This window comes from Macrobrachium nipponense, chromosome 39, assembly GCF_015104395.2.
Source record: "Macrobrachium nipponense isolate FS-2020 chromosome 39, ASM1510439v2, whole genome shotgun sequence".
NCBI classification, from domain to species: Eukaryota; Metazoa; Arthropoda; class Malacostraca; order Decapoda; family Palaemonidae; genus Macrobrachium; species Macrobrachium nipponense.
The window spans coordinates 29903451-29922266 of NC_061099.1; the positions used below are offsets into that span (position 1 = coordinate 29903451).

The following is an 18816-nucleotide window of genomic DNA, read 5'->3' on the forward strand; positions in this document are numbered from 1 at the left end:
CATATCCACTGTGGTGCAGAGCGTCAAGTTATATAAAATATTTATTTTCGTGATTATAAGTAGATTTCCAATTGCCGATTAATATTACAAACGAGTTCCAGTTATTATTACACGTATCTCAAAATATATGAAATTTATTTATGTGCACTAATAAAAGGTATTATTATTAGTAGTAGGAGGAACTTTTCCTCTGTAATTTATCGAAGCTGTTTCGAAGAAGAAGTCAGCATGATAAATGTAGCTCAAAGCGCTAAGCAATGAGGCTTTATGTTACAGTATTTTTAAATACTATTAAAGGGTAGAATTAATGAATCAAACAGAGTGATAACAATAAGACTAAAATATGACATGTAAATGCGCAAATAAATAGAAATAAATGACAGAAATAAAAAATCCACCAAAATATACAATGTAGCAAAAGTCGCTAACGAATACGTCACGTATCAGCAACTTCGCTTCCTTCCAAGACCTTTCCTTCACCGGACCGCTGCGTACAGCTCGATCCAAAGGTAAATATTTAAATTTAGTCGTGTTATACCGTCAATATGTCTTAAATTAGTGTGGCATATTGATATAAGTTATACAAACAATGATCTAGTTAGTATGCGATAGATTTTAAACAGAAGATTCATTTGATATTGATGGATGAAATATATATTTTACACAACCGTCTTTGCAGATGGTGAACCATCGCATCAAACTCGTGCAGAGCAAACGGTACTCCACACCAAGGAGACCTTTTGAAAAACCACGTCTCGACCAAGAGTTGAAGGTGAGTTTCGATCTTTAATGTGAATTTGCGATACGTTCATTAATTAGGGCGGTTTTCGTTCGTGTCCCATCAACCGGGATTTAGGAACTAGGTACTATCATGGTGTAATTACAAAGATTTTCTTTATGCAAATAGCAGGGGGTTTATAAAGTAATTTTGTATATTTTCCGTAAAAAATATAAGGAATGTAGTGTGTTTAACCATGTAGGTTAGGCTATTTAAAGTAAGGTCCTTCATGGAAGTTTATTGGCGAGTTCGAAACCACTGTTTCTAAAAACTAATGAATTACAGAGTCAGATTTCGTTACATTTCTTAGTAAAACAATTTCACAGGCCAGAGTAAATTATTCGAACTTTTCTTCTTCCAAATTTCGAGTAAAATATGTGTAGCAGCTTCTCATTCCATAGGGAGGCAAGGTTACGTAGGCACTTTATGGTAGGGTTGCCGATTACCGTAGATAAGATGCATAAGAATTATAGGAACCCCGGGTGGAGGGGTTTACCTCCTCGGCCAGGTCATGGCAGGGCAAGCACCCTAAGTCAAGTTAGGACGTTAATGTCTGGATAGGTTTGCAAGTGACGTTCTAAGGAAGGGATGGTTAAAGGTGGTTTGGTTAGGTCGTATCCTGTGCCAGAACATGTCTTGAATGGAAGTTTAACCCTTCTGATCTGTTTCCAGTAATATTGCTACTTTTTTATCTTTAAAATAATATTGTGTTATTAGGGTAAAAAACCGCATGGTACAGGGGTGGACCATGTACGATCAGCGTGAACAACCCCAAAAAAAAGTACATTATAACGCGTCCTGACATTGGAGATGGGCATCAGTCGCGACTTGTTGTTGGTGAGAAATGGAGCTAAAGACCTCTACTCCAGTGTCAGGACGAGTTATAATGTACTTTTCTTGGGGTTGCACACATTGATCGTACATGGTCCACCCCTGTACCATGCGGTTTTTTACCCTATGGGGCGGCTGTCCATGGTTGCAGACACCCTAGGGTAAGATACCAAATGGCCAGCCTGTACTGTAGCACGACTACCCGCCCCGAAAAAGTACTTTTAATGTGTCTTGTAACCCAGGATAGACATTAGTCAGGAGCCAGCGTCTGTTGAGGGAACACCTCGAGACCTCTACTTTTGTGTCAGTTTTTTCTCCCAAGTCACAAATTGAGGCCATGAGTTCCGGTTTTTGAGAAGGTGGTCGAACTATGGTAGAGGCTGGCCATTTGGTGTGTTCCCCCGAAGACAGGGTGGGAAGTTAAGGTCATGGCATTCTATGAAAATGTTAGGGTTGGCCCGCTTTCATGGTCTGATTTCTCATGGCTATCAGTCTCCCTACTCTTGGGTCAGGCCGGGTAATTCTACATAGGGTGAAAAACCGCATGGTACAGGGGTGGACCATGTACGATCAATGTGTACAACCCCAAGAAAAGTACATTATAACGCATCCTGACACCTGAGTAGAGGTCTTCAGCTCACTTTCTCACCAACAAGAAGTCGCGTCTGTTGCCCATCTCCGATGTCAGGACGCGTTATAAATGTATTTTTTTGGAGGTTGTACACACAGATCGTACATGGTCCACCCCCCCCTTTTTGTACCATGCGGTTTTTTACCCTAATAGTTCCGCAGGAACTGCAAGGAATGTAACCTGCGAATACGACATCCACTAGGGATTGAGATGTCCAATGTATTTTGCCGTGTTTAGTACTGGCCCCCAGTGGGTTAATTACAGTCTTCTGAATAAAGGTATTTCTACAGAAGCAATACGCTGTGGCCTAGAGTATGGCAATTGACGTTTTCCTATGTTATTTTACTTACTGAACAAGAATTTGACTGTGAAGAAAGGTATTTCTACAGAAGCAATCCGCGGTGGGCTAGACTATGGCAATTGACGTTTTCCTATGTTATTTTACTTACTGAACAAGAATTTAAAGTAATATTTATTCAGACGACTGTAATTAACCCCCAAGGGTCGGTACTAAACACAGAGAAATATATTGGACGCCCCAATCCCTAGTGGATGTCGTATCCGCGATTACGATCCTTGCAGTTCGTAGGGAACTATTCTTTAGAATTACCCTGTAAGAAACATAACCACAGATACGACATCCGCTAGGGATTGGGGCGTCCAGTGTATTTCACCATGTTTAGTACTGGCCCCTTGGGGTTATTTACAGTCGTCCGAATAAATATTACTAAAAATTCTTGTTCAGTAGGTAAAACTGCATAGAAAAACTGCAACTGCCAGTTTGGGCCGCCGCGGATAGGGACCCTAGATCTACCCGAGTAAATATTACTTAAAATCTTGTTCAGGAGGTAAAACTGCATAGAAAACCGCTACTTCCATAGTCTAGCCGCCGCAGAATAGTACTGTTGATCTACCTCGGACTGTCCGTCGTGCTTGACTAACCCTAGGTTTTTGAGTTTTGGGGGTAGGGGAGAATTCCAGTGATGTTTGCCATATGGCTAAACAGGACTCCTGGTGTTTCGTTCTGCTTTGGACAGTGTGAAGGGTACGTTTCCTCAGCCCCTAGGGAAAAATCTAGACGTCTTCACCTTTTCCATATTCAGGTCTGATTCACTGGACTGATCAACAGAATGTTTGTCACGTAGATATTATGTAGATTAGAGATGGATATTTAGTGTTACCTTTGGGGTCTGGTTAGGTCATGGAGCAGTAAGATAGGAAGGTATGGTCTGGTTAGGTCAGGACTCAACATTCTAGAAAAGTTTAATATTTCTTGTGCCTACCCCAGTTTCCCTACTATACATTCACTAAGTTTAGGTGCCCATATCCTCTTTGGTTCCTCTGGTTTAGGTACCCAGAGAATGCCCTTTTGGCCTAATCTTTTCTGTTGGAATCATTTGGGAGCCTGAATAGGCTAAGGCCAACTGGTCATACTGTTAGGATAAGAGCACAAAAAGCTAGGGTAGTTGTCCTGTGGGTATTTCCAAAAGATTAACTGTCCTGTGAGTTGGAGAAACCATGGTATCTTAGAAAGCTGTGCCAGACTAGTGCTATGTTACCATGGGATGACTTTGGACATCAGCTCAGAACCTGTAGTGGCAGCTTAAAGGGATGTGGTCTTCCATCTCATCTTAGAAAAAAAAAAAAGTTTGGATGGTCTGTCTATATCTGTAGGTATTTTTGTGACGGGTGTGCGTTGTGAGAAAGAGAAAAAAGTACTTTGTGTACTTGTTGAAATCAATCTATTTATTAGCACGAAACAGGAATGGAGGGGGGGCCGGTACTATACAAACAATTGATTTTTTATGTATTGGTGAGTTGTGTCTGGCTGAAGTATTTAGTGTTTTGTTCATGCCACTTACCTGACAGATATATATAGCTGTATTTTTCTGACGTCCGACAGAAAATTTCAAAACTCGCGGCACACGCAGTGGGCGGCCAGGTGGTAGTACCCATTTCCCGCCGCTGGAGGACCGATATCAGGAACCATTCCCATTTTCTATTCATATTTTTTTCTGTCGCCTCGGTCGGTAAACATCTGTTTACAGACCTCTGCTCAGGATTTTTTGGAATTTGACTCGTTTCTAAGTATCTGATTGATTTTGTTGGTATTGAATTGGATTGTTGAATTGGCATGCGCGATAGTGGACCGTTTTTTGATTTTGGATTGACTTTTCTCTATAAGATATGTCTGGATCTAGTGGTGTGAGTTTCAGAGTGTGTGTGAGTGCTGATTGTAAGGTGAGGCTAACCGAAAGCATCAGTAGACCCCCACACAGTATGTATGAGTTGTAGGGGGCTTCATTGTTTGATTGATCATCGGTGCAAGGAATGTGAGAGATTGACTGATGATGAATGGAGAGCATATGAGTCCTATCGCCTTAAATTGGAGCGCGATAGGATCAGGAGGTCTTCCTCAAGGAGTTCTTCCAAAGGTAAGACTAACGTTTCTCCTGCACTAACACCTGTAGTGTTTACAACCCCTAAACCTGTGTTGCCTTCGGGCTCTGATTCTGTGTCGGGAGGAGCGGATGCTCTCTCTATGATTTTGGAGCCCCTTCGCACTCTGGAGACCAAAGTGAAAGCCTTGGAAACTGGCTCGGTGCAAGTGTGTGATCGTGCCCCAGTGTTGTGGAGGGGGCGTCAGATCGGCCCCATAATGCTTCTAGGCCTAGACCTCTATCAGACTCCCAAGACCCAGGGAGGACGTATGTCGAAAGCCGCAAGAGGGTTACGGGGGCTTCCCACCGATCTGGCGTCCCTTCGGCAGACCATGTAGCAAAGACCAGGCTGCCAAGGACCGTGCACGAGCACGCGTCTTGAAGGATTGCTTTTCGTCCTCCGAAGCGTCCTCCTGCGCAAGGGGTGGAGCGCTCGGAGAGACTCTCGTCCGTTAAAGAGGACGTTTCTTGCGGAGGACGCTTCACGTCCTCTTTCGCCGCTTTCGTCGGAAGACGCTTATGATGTCTTTCCGCCTCAGAAGAGAGGTAGGATCTCCTCCGATGAGGACGCTAGGTTGCGCGCACAGGCGCGTACACCTGAGAAACAGGTAGCTGTTCCTTTGAGAAGGAAGGAGGCGTCCCCTCGCCCCTCGTCTTCTCACAGGACCAGTCCTGCTTCCTCGTCTCATTCTTCCCCAACGAAGAACATTCTTTTGTCCCTTCAGGACCAGCTATCCTCGCTTATGGCTCAGAGGACTTGCCAGCAGCAGTCGAGCCTAAGCGGAGGAAGGACCTTAGACTGCCTGTAAAGAGGACTAAGCAGTCTCCGTTGCCTTCGCCCCCTGCGTCTCGTTCGCCGATCGGCTTCTTCTTCAGCGATTCGCCGATCTTGTCGTCTTATAGAAGGACGTTACGACAGGACGTTTTGAAGACGCTTTGTGCAAGGACGCTCGGCAGGACGTTCGGCAAGATGCTTGTCGGGACGCTCGCGCTAGGCAGGACGTTCGTCAGGACGCTCGGCAGGACGTTCGTCAGGACGCTTGGCAGGACGCTAGGCAGGACGTTCGTCAGGACGCTCGCCAGGACGCTACACAGGACGATCGGCAGGCCGCTCTCCAGGACGCTAGACAGGACGCTTGGCAGGAAGTTCGCCAGGACGTTCAGGCCTCCTTTCAAGACGCTTTCGGGGATTCTGAACAAGAATTCTTACCCCCAGACACTTTGTTACGCGCTCAGGCACGTATGCCAGCGAAGAGAGGTAAAGACGCTTCTCGGGCAGGTGGGGACTGCCGCGGAAGACGCTCGTCCGCCTCAGGACGCTTCATCAGCGAGCAGTAAGCGTCAGAAAGAAGACAGCAGTGATAAGGCTGCAGCTTGCAAGGAGAGGGGTCCTTTGATCTTGCTAAGAACCGCCAATAGGACGCCTTCGCCTGACAGACGTTCTCCTCTTCCTTTGAGAGAAGAAGGAGAACTGGGTAGTTCGGCTGAATCGGGTGAAGATGAACCTGCTACAGCCCCTTCTACCTCGGATTACAAAGTCCTAGTCAGACTCTTGCGTTCTTCTTTTGAGGACAAATTTCAGCCCGCAGCTCCCAAGTCTCCTCCTTCACAGTTTTCTTCATCGAAAACGGGAAAATCCCGGAGTTCGTAGAGTGAAGACTTCTCTATCGACGAAACGTGCTTTCAAGAAGCTCCAGGACTGGATGATAAGAAGGAGAGACCAAGGCAAGACGACCTTCGCCTTGCCTCCTACTAGACTTAGTGGTAAAGGAGGCATTTGGTATAAGACCAAGGACGAAGTGGGAGTTCGTATCCCTTCGTCGGCTCAAGGAGATTTCTCCAGCCTTGTAGACTTACAGAGGAGGTCATTTTTACCCTCTGCTAAGGTAACTTGGACCGCGTCGGAGACAGACCATCATCTGAAAGGTCTGCTTAGGACGCTGGAAGTCTTCACTTCCTTGATTGGTGTTTGGGAGTTCTGGATTTACAAGCGAGAAGCCCAGAATCTCTTAGTCTGGGGGAGCTGTCCAGCGTGTTAGCATGTATGGACAAAGCCGTCAGGGATGGTTCGGAAGAGCTAGTATCTCACTTTGGGACAGCTTTGTTAAAAAAAGAGAGCTTTGCTGTGCAACTTCACAGCTCGGTCAGTGACGCCAGCTCAGAAAGCGGACTTGTTGTTTTCGCCTCTTTCGAACCATCTCTTCCCCCAGACTTTGGTAAAGGACCTGACGAACAGCCTACAAGAGAAGGCTACTCAGGATCTTTTTGGGCCCAGTCTACAAGACGGTCGGCCGGACCTTCAACATCTTCGGCTGCAGTTCGTCCGCCGAAGAAAGTAAAGCCCTTTCGTGGGGCTCCCCCCTCTCGAGAGCAGCTCCTCGAGGGAGAGGGTTTTCACGAGGAAGAGCTTCTTTTAAACCCAAAGCCTTCCAAGTGAAAAGCATGTCCTTCAGACACCAGTCGGAGCCAGACTGAAGTATTTTGCGGGAGCGTGGAGAGAGAGAGGACACGGACTCTTGGTCCCTCAAGATCGTGGAGCAGGGGTACAAGATCCCCTTTTTAGATCTTCCTCCTCTTTCTACGACTCCCAGAGACCTTTCTCCATCCTACCAAGGAGAAAAGAAGAAAGTCTTGTTCGATCTCCTTCAACAGATGATCGACAAAAGAGCGGTGGAACAAGTCGCGGACCTGCGGTCGCCAGGTTTCTACAACAGAATCTCCTAGTACCAAAGCAGTCGTCAGGTTGGCGTCCAGTTCTAGATGTAAGCAGGCTCAATCTTTTCGTGGAAAAGATAAATTCACGATGGAGACGCCTCATTCTGTTCTGGGAGCCTTGAGAACGGGCGACTGGATGGTATCCTTGGACTTGCAGGACCGTACTTCCACATCCCGATCCACCCTCTTTCAAGAAAATATCTAAGATTTGTCTTGAACAACAAAGTTTGGCAGTTCAGAGCGATGTGCTTCGGACTGACCACGGCTCCGATGGTGTTCACAGTAGTGATGAAGAACGTAGCGAGATGGCTACACTCTTCGGAATAAGAGTTTCCCCTATACCTCGACGACTGGCTGATCAGGGCGTCGTCGAGAGAGAAGTGTCTGAAGGACTTGCAGTTCACTTTAGCCTTAGCGAAGTCCCTGGGACTTCTGGTCAACCTCGAAAAGTCGCATCTGACCCCAACACAGTCCATCGTGTATCTGGGATTCAGGTGGATTCAGTGGCTTTTCGAGCGTTTCCGTCCCAGGAACGTCAGCAGCTAGGCTTAGAAAAAGATCTAGCCTTTCTAAGGAAGGAGACTTGCTCGGCGAGGGAATGGATGAGTCTGCTGGGGACCATTTCCCTCGCTGGAAAGGTTTGTTTCCTTGGGAAGACTGCACATCAGGCCTCTCCAATTCTTCTTGGCAGACGAGTGGAAGGCAAAAGACGATCTCGATGCAGTATGAGGATATCGATTTCGATCAAGAACCACCTAAGATGGTGGTTGGACCCTCAGAAGCTGCAAGAGGGTGTGTCCCTAAGTCTTTTGAGCCCCGACCTAGTGTTGTTTTCAGACGCTTCCATCACAGGATGGGGAGCAACACTAGGGGGGAAGGAAGTGTCAGGCTCCTGGAGAGGGGGAACAGGTAGCCTGGCATATAAATGTAAAAGAACTGGCAGCAGTATTTCTGTCCCTGCAGTTCTTCGAGAAGAGTTTGGAGAACAAGATTGTTCAGATAAACTCGGGACAATACCACAGCACTCGCTTATTTAAAAAAACCAGGGAGGTACACACTCCAGGGCGTTGTACTCCCTAGCGAGAGAGATTCTGCTGTGGGCAAAAAGGAAAGAGGTAACGATCCTGACGAGATTCATTGCAGTGTGCAAAACGTCAGGGCAGACCTTCTCAGTCGTCGGGACCAAGTCCTTCCGACGGAATGGACCTTGCACGAGGACGTTTGTCGAGACCTATGGACGCTGTGGGGACGTCCACTGGTCGACTTATTCGCAACGTCAAGGAACAAGAGACTTCCTCTTTACTGCTCCCCGGTCCTGGATCCAGAGGCAATCGCGGTGGACGTGTTGCTGTGGAATTGGACGGGCCTGGACCTTTATGCCTTCCCACCATTCAAGATTCTGGGGGAAGTCATGAGGAAGTTTGCGGCCTCGGAAGGGACAAGGCTAACCCTGATCGCTCCGATGTGGCCAGCAAGAGAATGGTTCACAGAGGTCATGTCTTTTCCTTGTAGACTTTCCAAGGACATTGCCCTGGAGGAAAGATCTACTCAAACAGCCGCACTTCGAAAGGTTTCACAAAAAACCTCTCCGCTCTGAGTCTGACTGCGTTCAGACTATCGAAAAGTTGGCCAGAGCGAGAGGTTTTTCGAAGGCAGCTGCGAGAGCAATCGCACATGCGAGACGTGCTTCCACAAGAGCTGTTTACCAGTCGAAGTGGGCTTCCTTCAGGCATGGTGTAAAAAGGAAGGAGTTTCCTCTTCCTCGACCTCTGTGAACCAGATAGCTGATTTTCTGCTATTTCTCAGAAATGTGCAGAAATTAGCGGTCCCTACCATCAAGGGATATAAAAGCATGTTGTCAGCGGTTTTAGGCCAGAGGCCTAGACCTGTCTGACAACAAGGATATTCATGACCTTTGAAGTCTTTCGAGACCTCGAAGGTTCCGCAAATGAGACCACCTTCATGGAATCTGGATGTAGTCCTGAAATTCCTTATGTCAAACACTTTCGAACCGCTTCAGACAGCGTCTCTTCGGAATCTGACAAGGAAGGCTCTTTTTCCTAACTTCTCTTTGCGACGGCTAAGAGAGTTAGTGAAATTCAAGCGTTTAGCAAGTTAATGGGGCTTCAAAGGGGACAATGCTGTCTGCTCGTTGAACCATCTTTCTTGGCGAAGAATGAAAATCCTTCGAACCCTTGGCCGAAGACTTTTGAAATCAAAGGTATGTCAAGTTCCTGGTGGGCCAAGAACCAGAGAGAGTCCTTTGCCCGGTAAGGGCTCTCAAGTTCTACGTGCATAGAAACTAAAGAGGTTAGAGGTCCCTCAGGTAACCTCTGGTTGCTCTGTGAAGAGCCAGAGTTACCTTTATCAAAGAATGCAGTGGCTTTCTTTCTAAGGGACACCATTCGGGAGGCTCATTCATCTTTCCAGAAGACTGATTTAGCCTCTTCCGAGTAAAAGCGCACGAAGTACGAGCCGTCGCTACCTCTCTTGCCTTCCAAAAGAACATGTCAATCAAGGACATCCTCGATTGTACCTTTTGTGAGGAGCAACTCCGTCTTCGCCTCACATTACCTAAGGGATGTGAGAACGATCTATGACGATTGCAATGCACTGGGGCACTACGTTTCTGCGGACACAGTATTGGGGTCCGGAAGTAGCTCTTTCCCTATTCCTTAGTTAGGTTAAGTTAGGTTGTTGTGTTTAGGTTGTGGTGAGTCTTATGTGAAGATCTCCCATCCGTTAGCTAGTTTTAAGGGGTTTGTGTATAGTTGGTCAGGTGGTGGTCAGTTGCTTCGTTGCCCTCATTTGTATGGCCTCGATGATCTTTGTCACGCTGAGGTCTCGCACCCGTTGACAGATCATCCAGAGCGCACCAGCACTACAGGTCTCCACCTGGCTGGCAACTCTGTAATTAAGCAAAAAGCAGCCTTACGTGACAGTAATCACTAGTCTACTTTGCAAACAGGTAAGGAACCAAGATGTATATCATCTACTTAATGTTAGTTTCCAAAAAAATCCTATTCTGTCTTTTCCCACCATCCGAAGGTGTGATTCAGCTATATATATCTGTCAGGTAAGTGGCATGAACAAAATGTTATTGTTATTATTACAATTAAGTTTGTTCATACTTACCTGGCAGATATATATAATTAAAGTGCCCGCCCCTCCTCCCCTCAGGAGACAGAGGCATTAATAAAAATATGAATAGAAAATGGGAATGGTTCCTGATATCCGCCTCCCAGCGGCGGGAATGTGGGTACTACCACCTGGCCGCCCACTGCGTGTGCCGCGAGTTTTGAAATTTCTGTCGGACGTCAGAAAAATACAGCTATATATATATCTGCCAGGTAAGTATGAACAAACTTAATTGTATAATAACAATAAACATATTTGCTGGAGATGTCTTATTAACTTCTTCCTTCATTTTGCATTTAATTCTCTTGAGTTGTTGCAATCTATCTAGCTGCTTTTTGTGTTTGCGCTGAATATGTCGTTTAGTCTCATCATGTGATAAGGGATGTTATATGATGCAAGTGCCACGTCCAAATTTTGCGGCCTCATAGAATTGTCAACTTTTATATCTTGTCGAGCACTGTTCTTGCTGTTAACATCAACAGTTTTTTTTTTTTTTTTTTTTTTTTTTTTTGCTAACTTGTAATTACTAAGTAATTTGGCTTGTAATCTGAAAGAATGTTATTGGTCTGAAAGTCAGTGTGTTTTATTATGATTCTTGGTTATGTTTTTAGTTACTTTTGTTTTTTTACGTACAAACTGACACCAGAATTTTTTATTGGTGAGCCGTTCACTTGATACACTGGTTTTAGGCCTATAAACTGCTCGAAATCAAGAGGTTTGCAGTGCGGCTCAGCTTATGGCCTTATAGCAGTATGATAAGGACTATCCTGTGTAATGAATGATTGTCAAGTGAAAGAGTATCTCTCTCTGGATTAGAACTGAATGACCTCATAGGTACCAGCACTTGGCCTTTGGCTTAAATTCCCCATTGCCTTCTTTTATTTTACAGTGTATGTAGGGGATAACATGTGCATAAAAGACCTCTGGTTTGTATTGATAAAATACACAAATATATTTTCATCATGCTTAAAGGATAATTATACATTTAATACGTGTGCAAAATTTTTGAGAAAAATGCTAATAAACCCTTTTGCCCTTCGACAGCTTGTTGGTGAGTATGGCCTCCGAAACAAGAGGGAACTGTGGATTGTCAAGATGTTCCTCGCCAAAATCCGAAAGGCTGCCAGAGAACTTCTGACCTTGGATGAGAAAGATGCCAGAAGGCTTTTCCAAGGTAAGAGTCTCGACAGGTGTTTGGGAACTTGCAGAAATTGTAATATGCTTTATTATTGGGATATGGTTAACTTCAGGGTGACAATTACTAGGCTTTTATATTTGGTTGTGGCTATTGGGAATGTGAGGAGTAGAACTTTTAGCTTATCAATGCCGTACGGTGAAAATTAATTTACCCATTTATTGAGGCTCATTCTTACGTAGACCTGGGATGAAGTGAGAGGAGATTGTACAGATGTAAGCCAAAGATCTTATTCTTGCTTAGAATGGTTATTATTCATTTGTATTTCCTCATTAAATTTTTTCTATAATTTTTGACATAGCTCATCAACAAAAGTATAAATGATTTGTGGCATTAAATACTTAATAAGTTACTTATCTGGAATATAAATGGTTTTGAACCAGAGAAATTCATATTGTTGGGCTCTGACATTCATCGGGTTTTTTGTATTTTGCACTTGTGAAGGTCTTGACAGGTTGTGCCATGCTTGACAAAATGCTCTGCAGTTTTACAGTCTCTTGACAATACCACAGGATCCAACTACTCATTATCCATTTACAAATATATACCATAAATACATTAGTACAGTAGTTATGCAGTAAGCTTTTAACACAAAATCCTATGTTGAGATATAAATTATGAAAGTCTCGAACTTACACATGAACTACATCAAAATATTAGACACTGATGTCAGTGTTGGGCTAATTCACACCGTGGTTAAGTATATCTTAGTTTAACCAGACCACTGAGCTGATTAACAGCTCTCCTAGGCCTGGTCCGAAGGATTAGGTATTTGTATGTGGCTAGGAACCAACTGGTTACGTAACAACGGGACTTACAGCTTTTTGTGGGAGCTGAACCACATTGAGAAATTAATTTCTATCACCAGAAATAAATTCCGCTGATTTCGCTTTCATAGTTCAGTTATAGGAGACTGACCACTTCTCACTTGGATAGATAAATTTGGAAAGAATCACACAGCTATTATTGCAGAAGAAACCACATGGGAAAAATTGTACTATTTGAAAAATCAGTATACTGAATCATTTTTGAATCAGAATTGAAAAAGACATACAGGAATCTGGTATAAAGCTGAATGTTATATGAAACATTTGTAGTTGGCGTTGGTGATTGTTAGCAGGTTACATCAAAATGCAAGTGGTTCATGTGTCCACAGTGCAAATTCAATACTGTTCGATTTTCAAGTCCATGTTTAAGATTTATTCAATTTTTTGCTCACAAACAATATTTTCACAACTGTTACTAGCTTATCATTGTCAAAAGAAGCATGATCTCTTACCTCTGCTATTTACAAGGAAAAGAAAAGAAGGAAATACCACAGAGAATTATAACTGATCTAGATCGAAAGGGAGGGTATCCATAATTCGTGAGTTTCTTTTGAGAAACCAAAATATATCTAATGTAGGATGGTTCTCCCCCCAACCCCTCCCCTTGCACCATTATTGTGAAGTGCAAGTTTTATGCAAGTCAGTACTAAGAATGTCAAACTGGATTTTTCCTCAGGTAATGCTCTCCTTCGTCGTCTAGTCCGTACTGGTGTTTTGGAGGAAAGCAGAATGAAGCTCGATTACGTGTTGGGTTTAAAGCCAGAGGACTTTTTGGAAAGGCGCTTGCAAACACAGGTCTTCAAGTTAGGTCTCGCCAAGAGTATTCACCATGCCCGTGTACTAATCAAGCAAGGACATATCAGGTATGTAACAATTTCAGGTTGTAAACCTTTAAGGTTGCACTATGGATAGATAATGCAGAAGAGAAGATTGACTATTGTGGCAAATTTGACGTAATGAGGAACTTTCTTTGCAATTGCAAGTTTTTTCAAATTGGGAGTTGTTCTTCACCTGCCAGGTAATTTGGAGTCCAGTAATTTCCTACAATTGATAATGCCCTGGGGTTGGGGGGGGGGGTTAGAAATACTGTGTAAGTGTAGGTTTGTAGCACAGACATTCAGAACAGAATTTGTTATAAACCTTATCACTGGACCCTAACAAATGTAGCCCAATATATTTTTAAAAAACCCATTTAAATGACATGACATAGTAGGCTACAGAAAGTTGGCTTAACTCTCTTACATACACACATGAATCTTCATGGTACGGGTGGTGGTTAAACTAAAAGAACCAAACATCTTGGTCTAGTCAACTCAGCAAAAGTGACCCTTTTGGTTTCTTAGCCTTAGATTGGATAAATTTTTCGATGGCTTGAAAAAAATGCAACCCTTGCTATAGAGTGCAAGTCAAAAACAAGCTGAATTGGTTGTAGTTCATTATGAATCAGGTTAATGATTTAAGTAGGTTTCCCTTGACGTTTGAAAGCTATTTACAGTGGTACCATTTATTTACAGCTGAATGGTATAGCAGTTGTTCGATTAAAGAACCATATTCATGAAGACCAATTGACTAGGTATACCCCATAATCTATTGCCTGTTTAACTCTCCATTTGAAGAGTCCCTAGCAAAAAAGGGTGGACATCTGGCCATGGAAGTTCTCAATCATAGGTGATAACTGGTGACCACTTGTAAGAAGTATACATCAAGGCCACTTGTCTAGGTATATCCTAGCTACGCCTTTAGTATGGGTTGACGATCATAAATTGAATTTGGTAAGCTGATTCTTACCATTTACTTTTTTTTTTTAATTGTACGAAAGGCAGTATAGAGTTGTAAATGCTTCTGAAAATGTCCTTCAGAAAGGTTTTGTTCAGATATGAAGGGATTTTGGATGTGATGTTATTTTTCCCTTTGTTTTTTCAGATGTTCGCAAACAACAAAAAATTGATTAAAAACCCGTAAAAAAAAAAAAAAAAAAAAAAAAAAAGGGGTCGTCCCCTGTCCCCTTTCAATTGTGAGGTTGGATTTCCTCATAAAAGCACATTGACTTCTCCCTCAAGAGTCCATTCGGTGGTGGCCGTCCTGGCCGTGTCAAGAGGAAGAACGCTCGCAGAGGTGGAGCCAAGAATGAAGATGGCAGTGGTGATGATGAGTAGACATTGAATTGTCAATTCCAATAAAATTATGATGGAATTGAGTTGGGAGTATTAAGTATCCTTGAGTTTTGGCCATAAATAGTGAGTTGAATTTTGCTATTGTCAGAGTAATTGGCTGACTTCATCTTTCAGCCATTTCATGTACTAGAGTACTCAGCTGATCCTCAGCCAGTGTGTTTGGGTGTACGTATACCCTTCTGAAAGAGCCATTACTTGTGCTCATAGTTTTGCTGTGACTCCAAATCCTCCAAAGCAGATGTATCAAAGTTGAGTATTGCTAGGTTACAGTTGGACCCACAGGTTTTTCCCTGGTACACCTTCTTGAGGGTACTTTTCGAAAAATTCTATATTGGTAAACCAGTGTTTACCTGAGGGGGATGAGGGGCTGGGAGGTACTCTTCCCTTTTCTTAGCAAGAGTTCCCACCAATAATCTCTTGGAATTCTTTCAGTGGGGAGGGATAGTCATTAGGTGGTTGGTTGGAGAAAGAGGAACACACACCAAACCAAGCGGAGTAATAAAAAAAAAAAAAAAAAATGAGTCAGGGTAATATCGCTGTAACTAAGATTACTGTGTCCTTTTAACTTTTAATTAAGTTTTGTTTATTAAGATTCCATTTAACTTTCCGTTCTAAGTCGTTATCCTTACCAACAGTGTCTTATTATATATCCTTGTCATTATCATTACGCAATAACTTTAAAATTGATCAAAGTTTGAGTTTATTTTGGTATTGGAGAGAAATCACGAACAACATCATAACAGGATATTTTTAACCTTATCACGTAAAGCCAAAGTTTATCGTATCGGTTGCAGGTGCGGTTTCCATACCAAATAATTAATAATAGGAAAGCATAAATAAAGGATAAGCGGCAATCAACACTTCATTGAACAATACCCAAAAACTCTGTGCAAACGTGTTTTGAAGTGTCTTGACACCTTAGCTAGATCTCTCCTCTCTCTCTCTCTCTTCTCTCTCTTCGTCTCTCTCTCTCTCGTCTCTTCGTCTTCCTCTCTCCTCCTATTAGCTACGTTTAAAGTGACATGGTCATTCCTACAAATACCACTGCGCTAATTATCTCAGTTTTTGATATGTCATTAACAACCCTTTAATCTTGACTAATATATGCTATTATATATTTTTTTTTTGGGGGGGGTCGGGTAATTTAGTTCTTGTTGTTAAAGCCGTCTACAGGTTTTTGGAATTCTAAACAATGTCAATTCAAACTGACAAGCTTCTTTGCTTTGGCTGGTTACCGATGTCCTACAGCCTGGGCTTTGCTACAAACTGAAATGGGTGGGGGACTCGGGTGTAAGGTTGGCCTGTTGCTACCCCACCCGATGAGTGGACGAAGTACTAGAAATAGCTCGTGGATCGGAGTGTATGGCTTACTGAAAAGCTCCAGTTTGAAATATTTTGTTGTTTTTATCTTTTAATTCCTGCATGGTTTTAGTGTTTATCCTAATATATTTTTGTTAGTACTGTAGATTTTGCTGAATACAAACAATATTTACAAGAAGAAGGGATTTGGTTGGAACTCACTTCTGTCTAGTGTAAATACATATAGAATGAAAAAGGAGAGAGAAGAGGAGGAGAGACTAGACGTTACTGATGGAATGAAAAATGGAACTACTAGGGGACAGAAAAATTCACAACGTGTAATAGGAAAATGAAGAAGGAACTCCAAAACTTGGTGCATACTTTTAACCATACCCCACATGGTAAACTTAATTCGTTTGACCAATGATAAACAATTGTTTGATATTCAGAGGTTTTATGTATTCATGGTTGGGTTTGTATTCCCACCTCTTGGATATACTGTAATAGGGTTTATTCCCTACACGCCCGTTCATTACAATAATTATTTACATGAAATGGTATAAAAAACATATCTTACTTTGCTTATATTTTCTAATATATTAATTTGTGATAACATGTTTTTGGAAATGTCATACGGACAGGAAATTCCTTTCGCTTCTTTATTCATTCGTGTGAGGAGATTAAGAAACAGACGTCTTCTTATTGTTTGTTTAAACAGCCCCTTCTAAGTCATTTCACCCTTCCATTGTGGGTGAGAGCTATTTGGAGAAATGTAGTTTGAAATTGATGATTGTCCTGGGTTCTCATTTTTTTTTTTTTTTTTTTTTGTTTTAATTTAAGAAAAAATCAAGGATATGGTAAAATTCCCTTTATGATTTTTTGAACTCCTTTAAAATATCAAATCACATTTCTAACTAAAATAAATTATTAATAATCATGACCTGGAGCTTAAACCACGGATATGCATAGGGTCTGTTTACGATTTTTTTTTTTTACATCATACGACATAGGAAATTTCAGCGGAAAGCCATGGGGTAATCTAAAATATACACACTCAATTTTTTACATTTTTTTTTTAATTTTTAAGTATTAATGATAAGTCCAGCCACCTTCCTTCTAGATCACCTTTCTTGCAATCTGTTAGGCATAAAAGAATTCATGGTTTCTGGACTGATTTGTGGTCGGTTGGGGTGGAATAGTTTTCCATTGGGTTGGTTTCCCAGAGGTTCATAAGTTGATTCTGGTCTCCTCTTCCCCCTCTCAGGCTCCCAACCATTTTACCAAATTGTAGCCTAAATGTTCCTCAGTGAGGTTTCATGTCTGTATCCTTACTTGGCCAGTCAAGCAAACTGCAGATTCCTCTCGACCTTGAAACCATTCCTGGACTATTCTAGGCCGCATGGATGGGGCAGCGGTCGTAAATGAAAGAATGATAGGAGCAGGTGGGGGAGGAATCTTCCGCTGTTTGAAGTTGAAAAGAAGTTAGAATCCTGAAGAATTTCAAATTGTAATTTTTTCACCAGTTGCGCCTCCACTCAATCCTGGTGATATCATCCTATATAAATGTAAGAAGATCCAGCCCCAAACACGTTTACATGTGACATGCCCATTTCTGGTTTCACCTCGTTGAATTTCTTCGGTTAGTAATTCTGAAAGGGGAAAAAATCTAAAAAAAAAAAAATTTTAACAAGTACGCTTTGCTTTTTCGTAATTTCTATATCGTTTGGGGCAATAAAAGAATGCTAAAGTTAACAACCCTTGCAATAAGTTAAGAATGTTTGTATTCATCTGCAAGGATTAATACTTATAATAGCATTAACTTTGATCTGCAAAACAAGTCCGTTATGGATATGATTTATTCTTTGAATTCCAGTTAAACCGGCTTGTAACTCTATAGTTATAAGTTTTGCCTACGTGATTATTCATAACATTAATAATGTATTTGCTTAATGCCATGAAAAACTGGCCATAGTAGAACTAATGGGGGGTTTTCAATGAAGGAATTTTTGTATTTCACACTTTCTCGTGGCAATATAATTCAATTAGCGGTAAAATACGTGGTTTATTGACAAAATTTATTATTTTTTTTGATTATAACATCACCCTTGCTTATAATTATTCATAGTCTGACTGATTATTAATGATTTTTAGAAACTCACCTTATGTTATCTCGGTCTTCAGTTACTGTAATTTCTGCCGTGACTTTCTGCTAGTTAAAAGACCTTTCGTCCATGCATACGACTCGAGACCCAAAAATTCCCTGATCCTCCACCAAAACAAACTGTTGGAGCCGAAAGGGCAAGCCTATCATGCCTCGATGCCGAGAAATTCCTTTCTTGGTAAGAATTCTATGAGGTATTCTTTGCCTCATTGCAGACGTTCTTCGCACCGTCATACCCTAACCATTTAATGCCAAGACGTTCAAAACAATAGCAAATTAGTATTGGTAAAACAGGATCTTCTTATGCTGCTCATCGAAATGGTCGTCCGTTCTTATCCTAACGGGTTGTGGTCATTCCGTGGTGGAGGTCTTCGAACTGGAAATGCGTAATTAACATGCAGATACTTAGATAATCAAGATAAATTATAAGCCTGTTTACTTATGGGAAACGCTATTTGGTTATTCTGGGAAGTAAAGAGAAAGAATCACTAGTTAGAGTTTCCAACAGGACCAATGGCAACTGGTAATTGTAGGTTTCATAATTTCACGGGTTTATAAGGTTTTATAGCTTTAAAAAAATTTAATAAATAAATGAAATAATAAATGCTCTCCAAAGAACGGTCCAA

General features: G+C 42.2%; 1 protein-coding gene across 1 annotated transcript; it reads left to right on the forward strand.

Annotated features, from left to right (window-relative positions):
- Positions 1-363: 363 nt before the first annotated feature.
- Positions 364-13483, forward strand: LOC135210247 (small ribosomal subunit protein uS4-like). Its single transcript, XM_064243096.1, has 4 exons — positions 364-509; positions 680-772; positions 11579-11708; positions 13233-13483. The coding sequence occupies exons 2-4, from the start codon at positions 680-682 to the stop codon at positions 13466-13468; spliced, it is 459 nt and encodes a 152-aa protein (XP_064099166.1). The 5' UTR covers positions 364-509; the 3' UTR covers positions 13469-13483.
- Positions 13484-18816: the final 5333 nt, after the last annotated feature.

What these genes read in the sequence shown, in the direction of transcription:
- LOC135210247 (XM_064243096.1), top strand. Translation starts at nt 680, where the DNA reads ATGGTGAACCATCGCATCAAACTCGTGCAGAGCAAACGGTACTCCACA. An exon ending in GTCTCGACCAAGAGTTGAAG is followed by an intron (nt 773 to 11,578) that starts GTGAGTTTCGAT and finishes GCCCTTCGACAG; the next exon opens with CTTGTTGGTGAGTATGGCCT. An exon ending in TGCCAGAAGGCTTTTCCAAG is followed by an intron (nt 11,709 to 13,232) that starts GTAAGAGTCTCG and finishes ATTTTTCCTCAG; the next exon opens with GTAATGCTCTCCTTCGTCGT.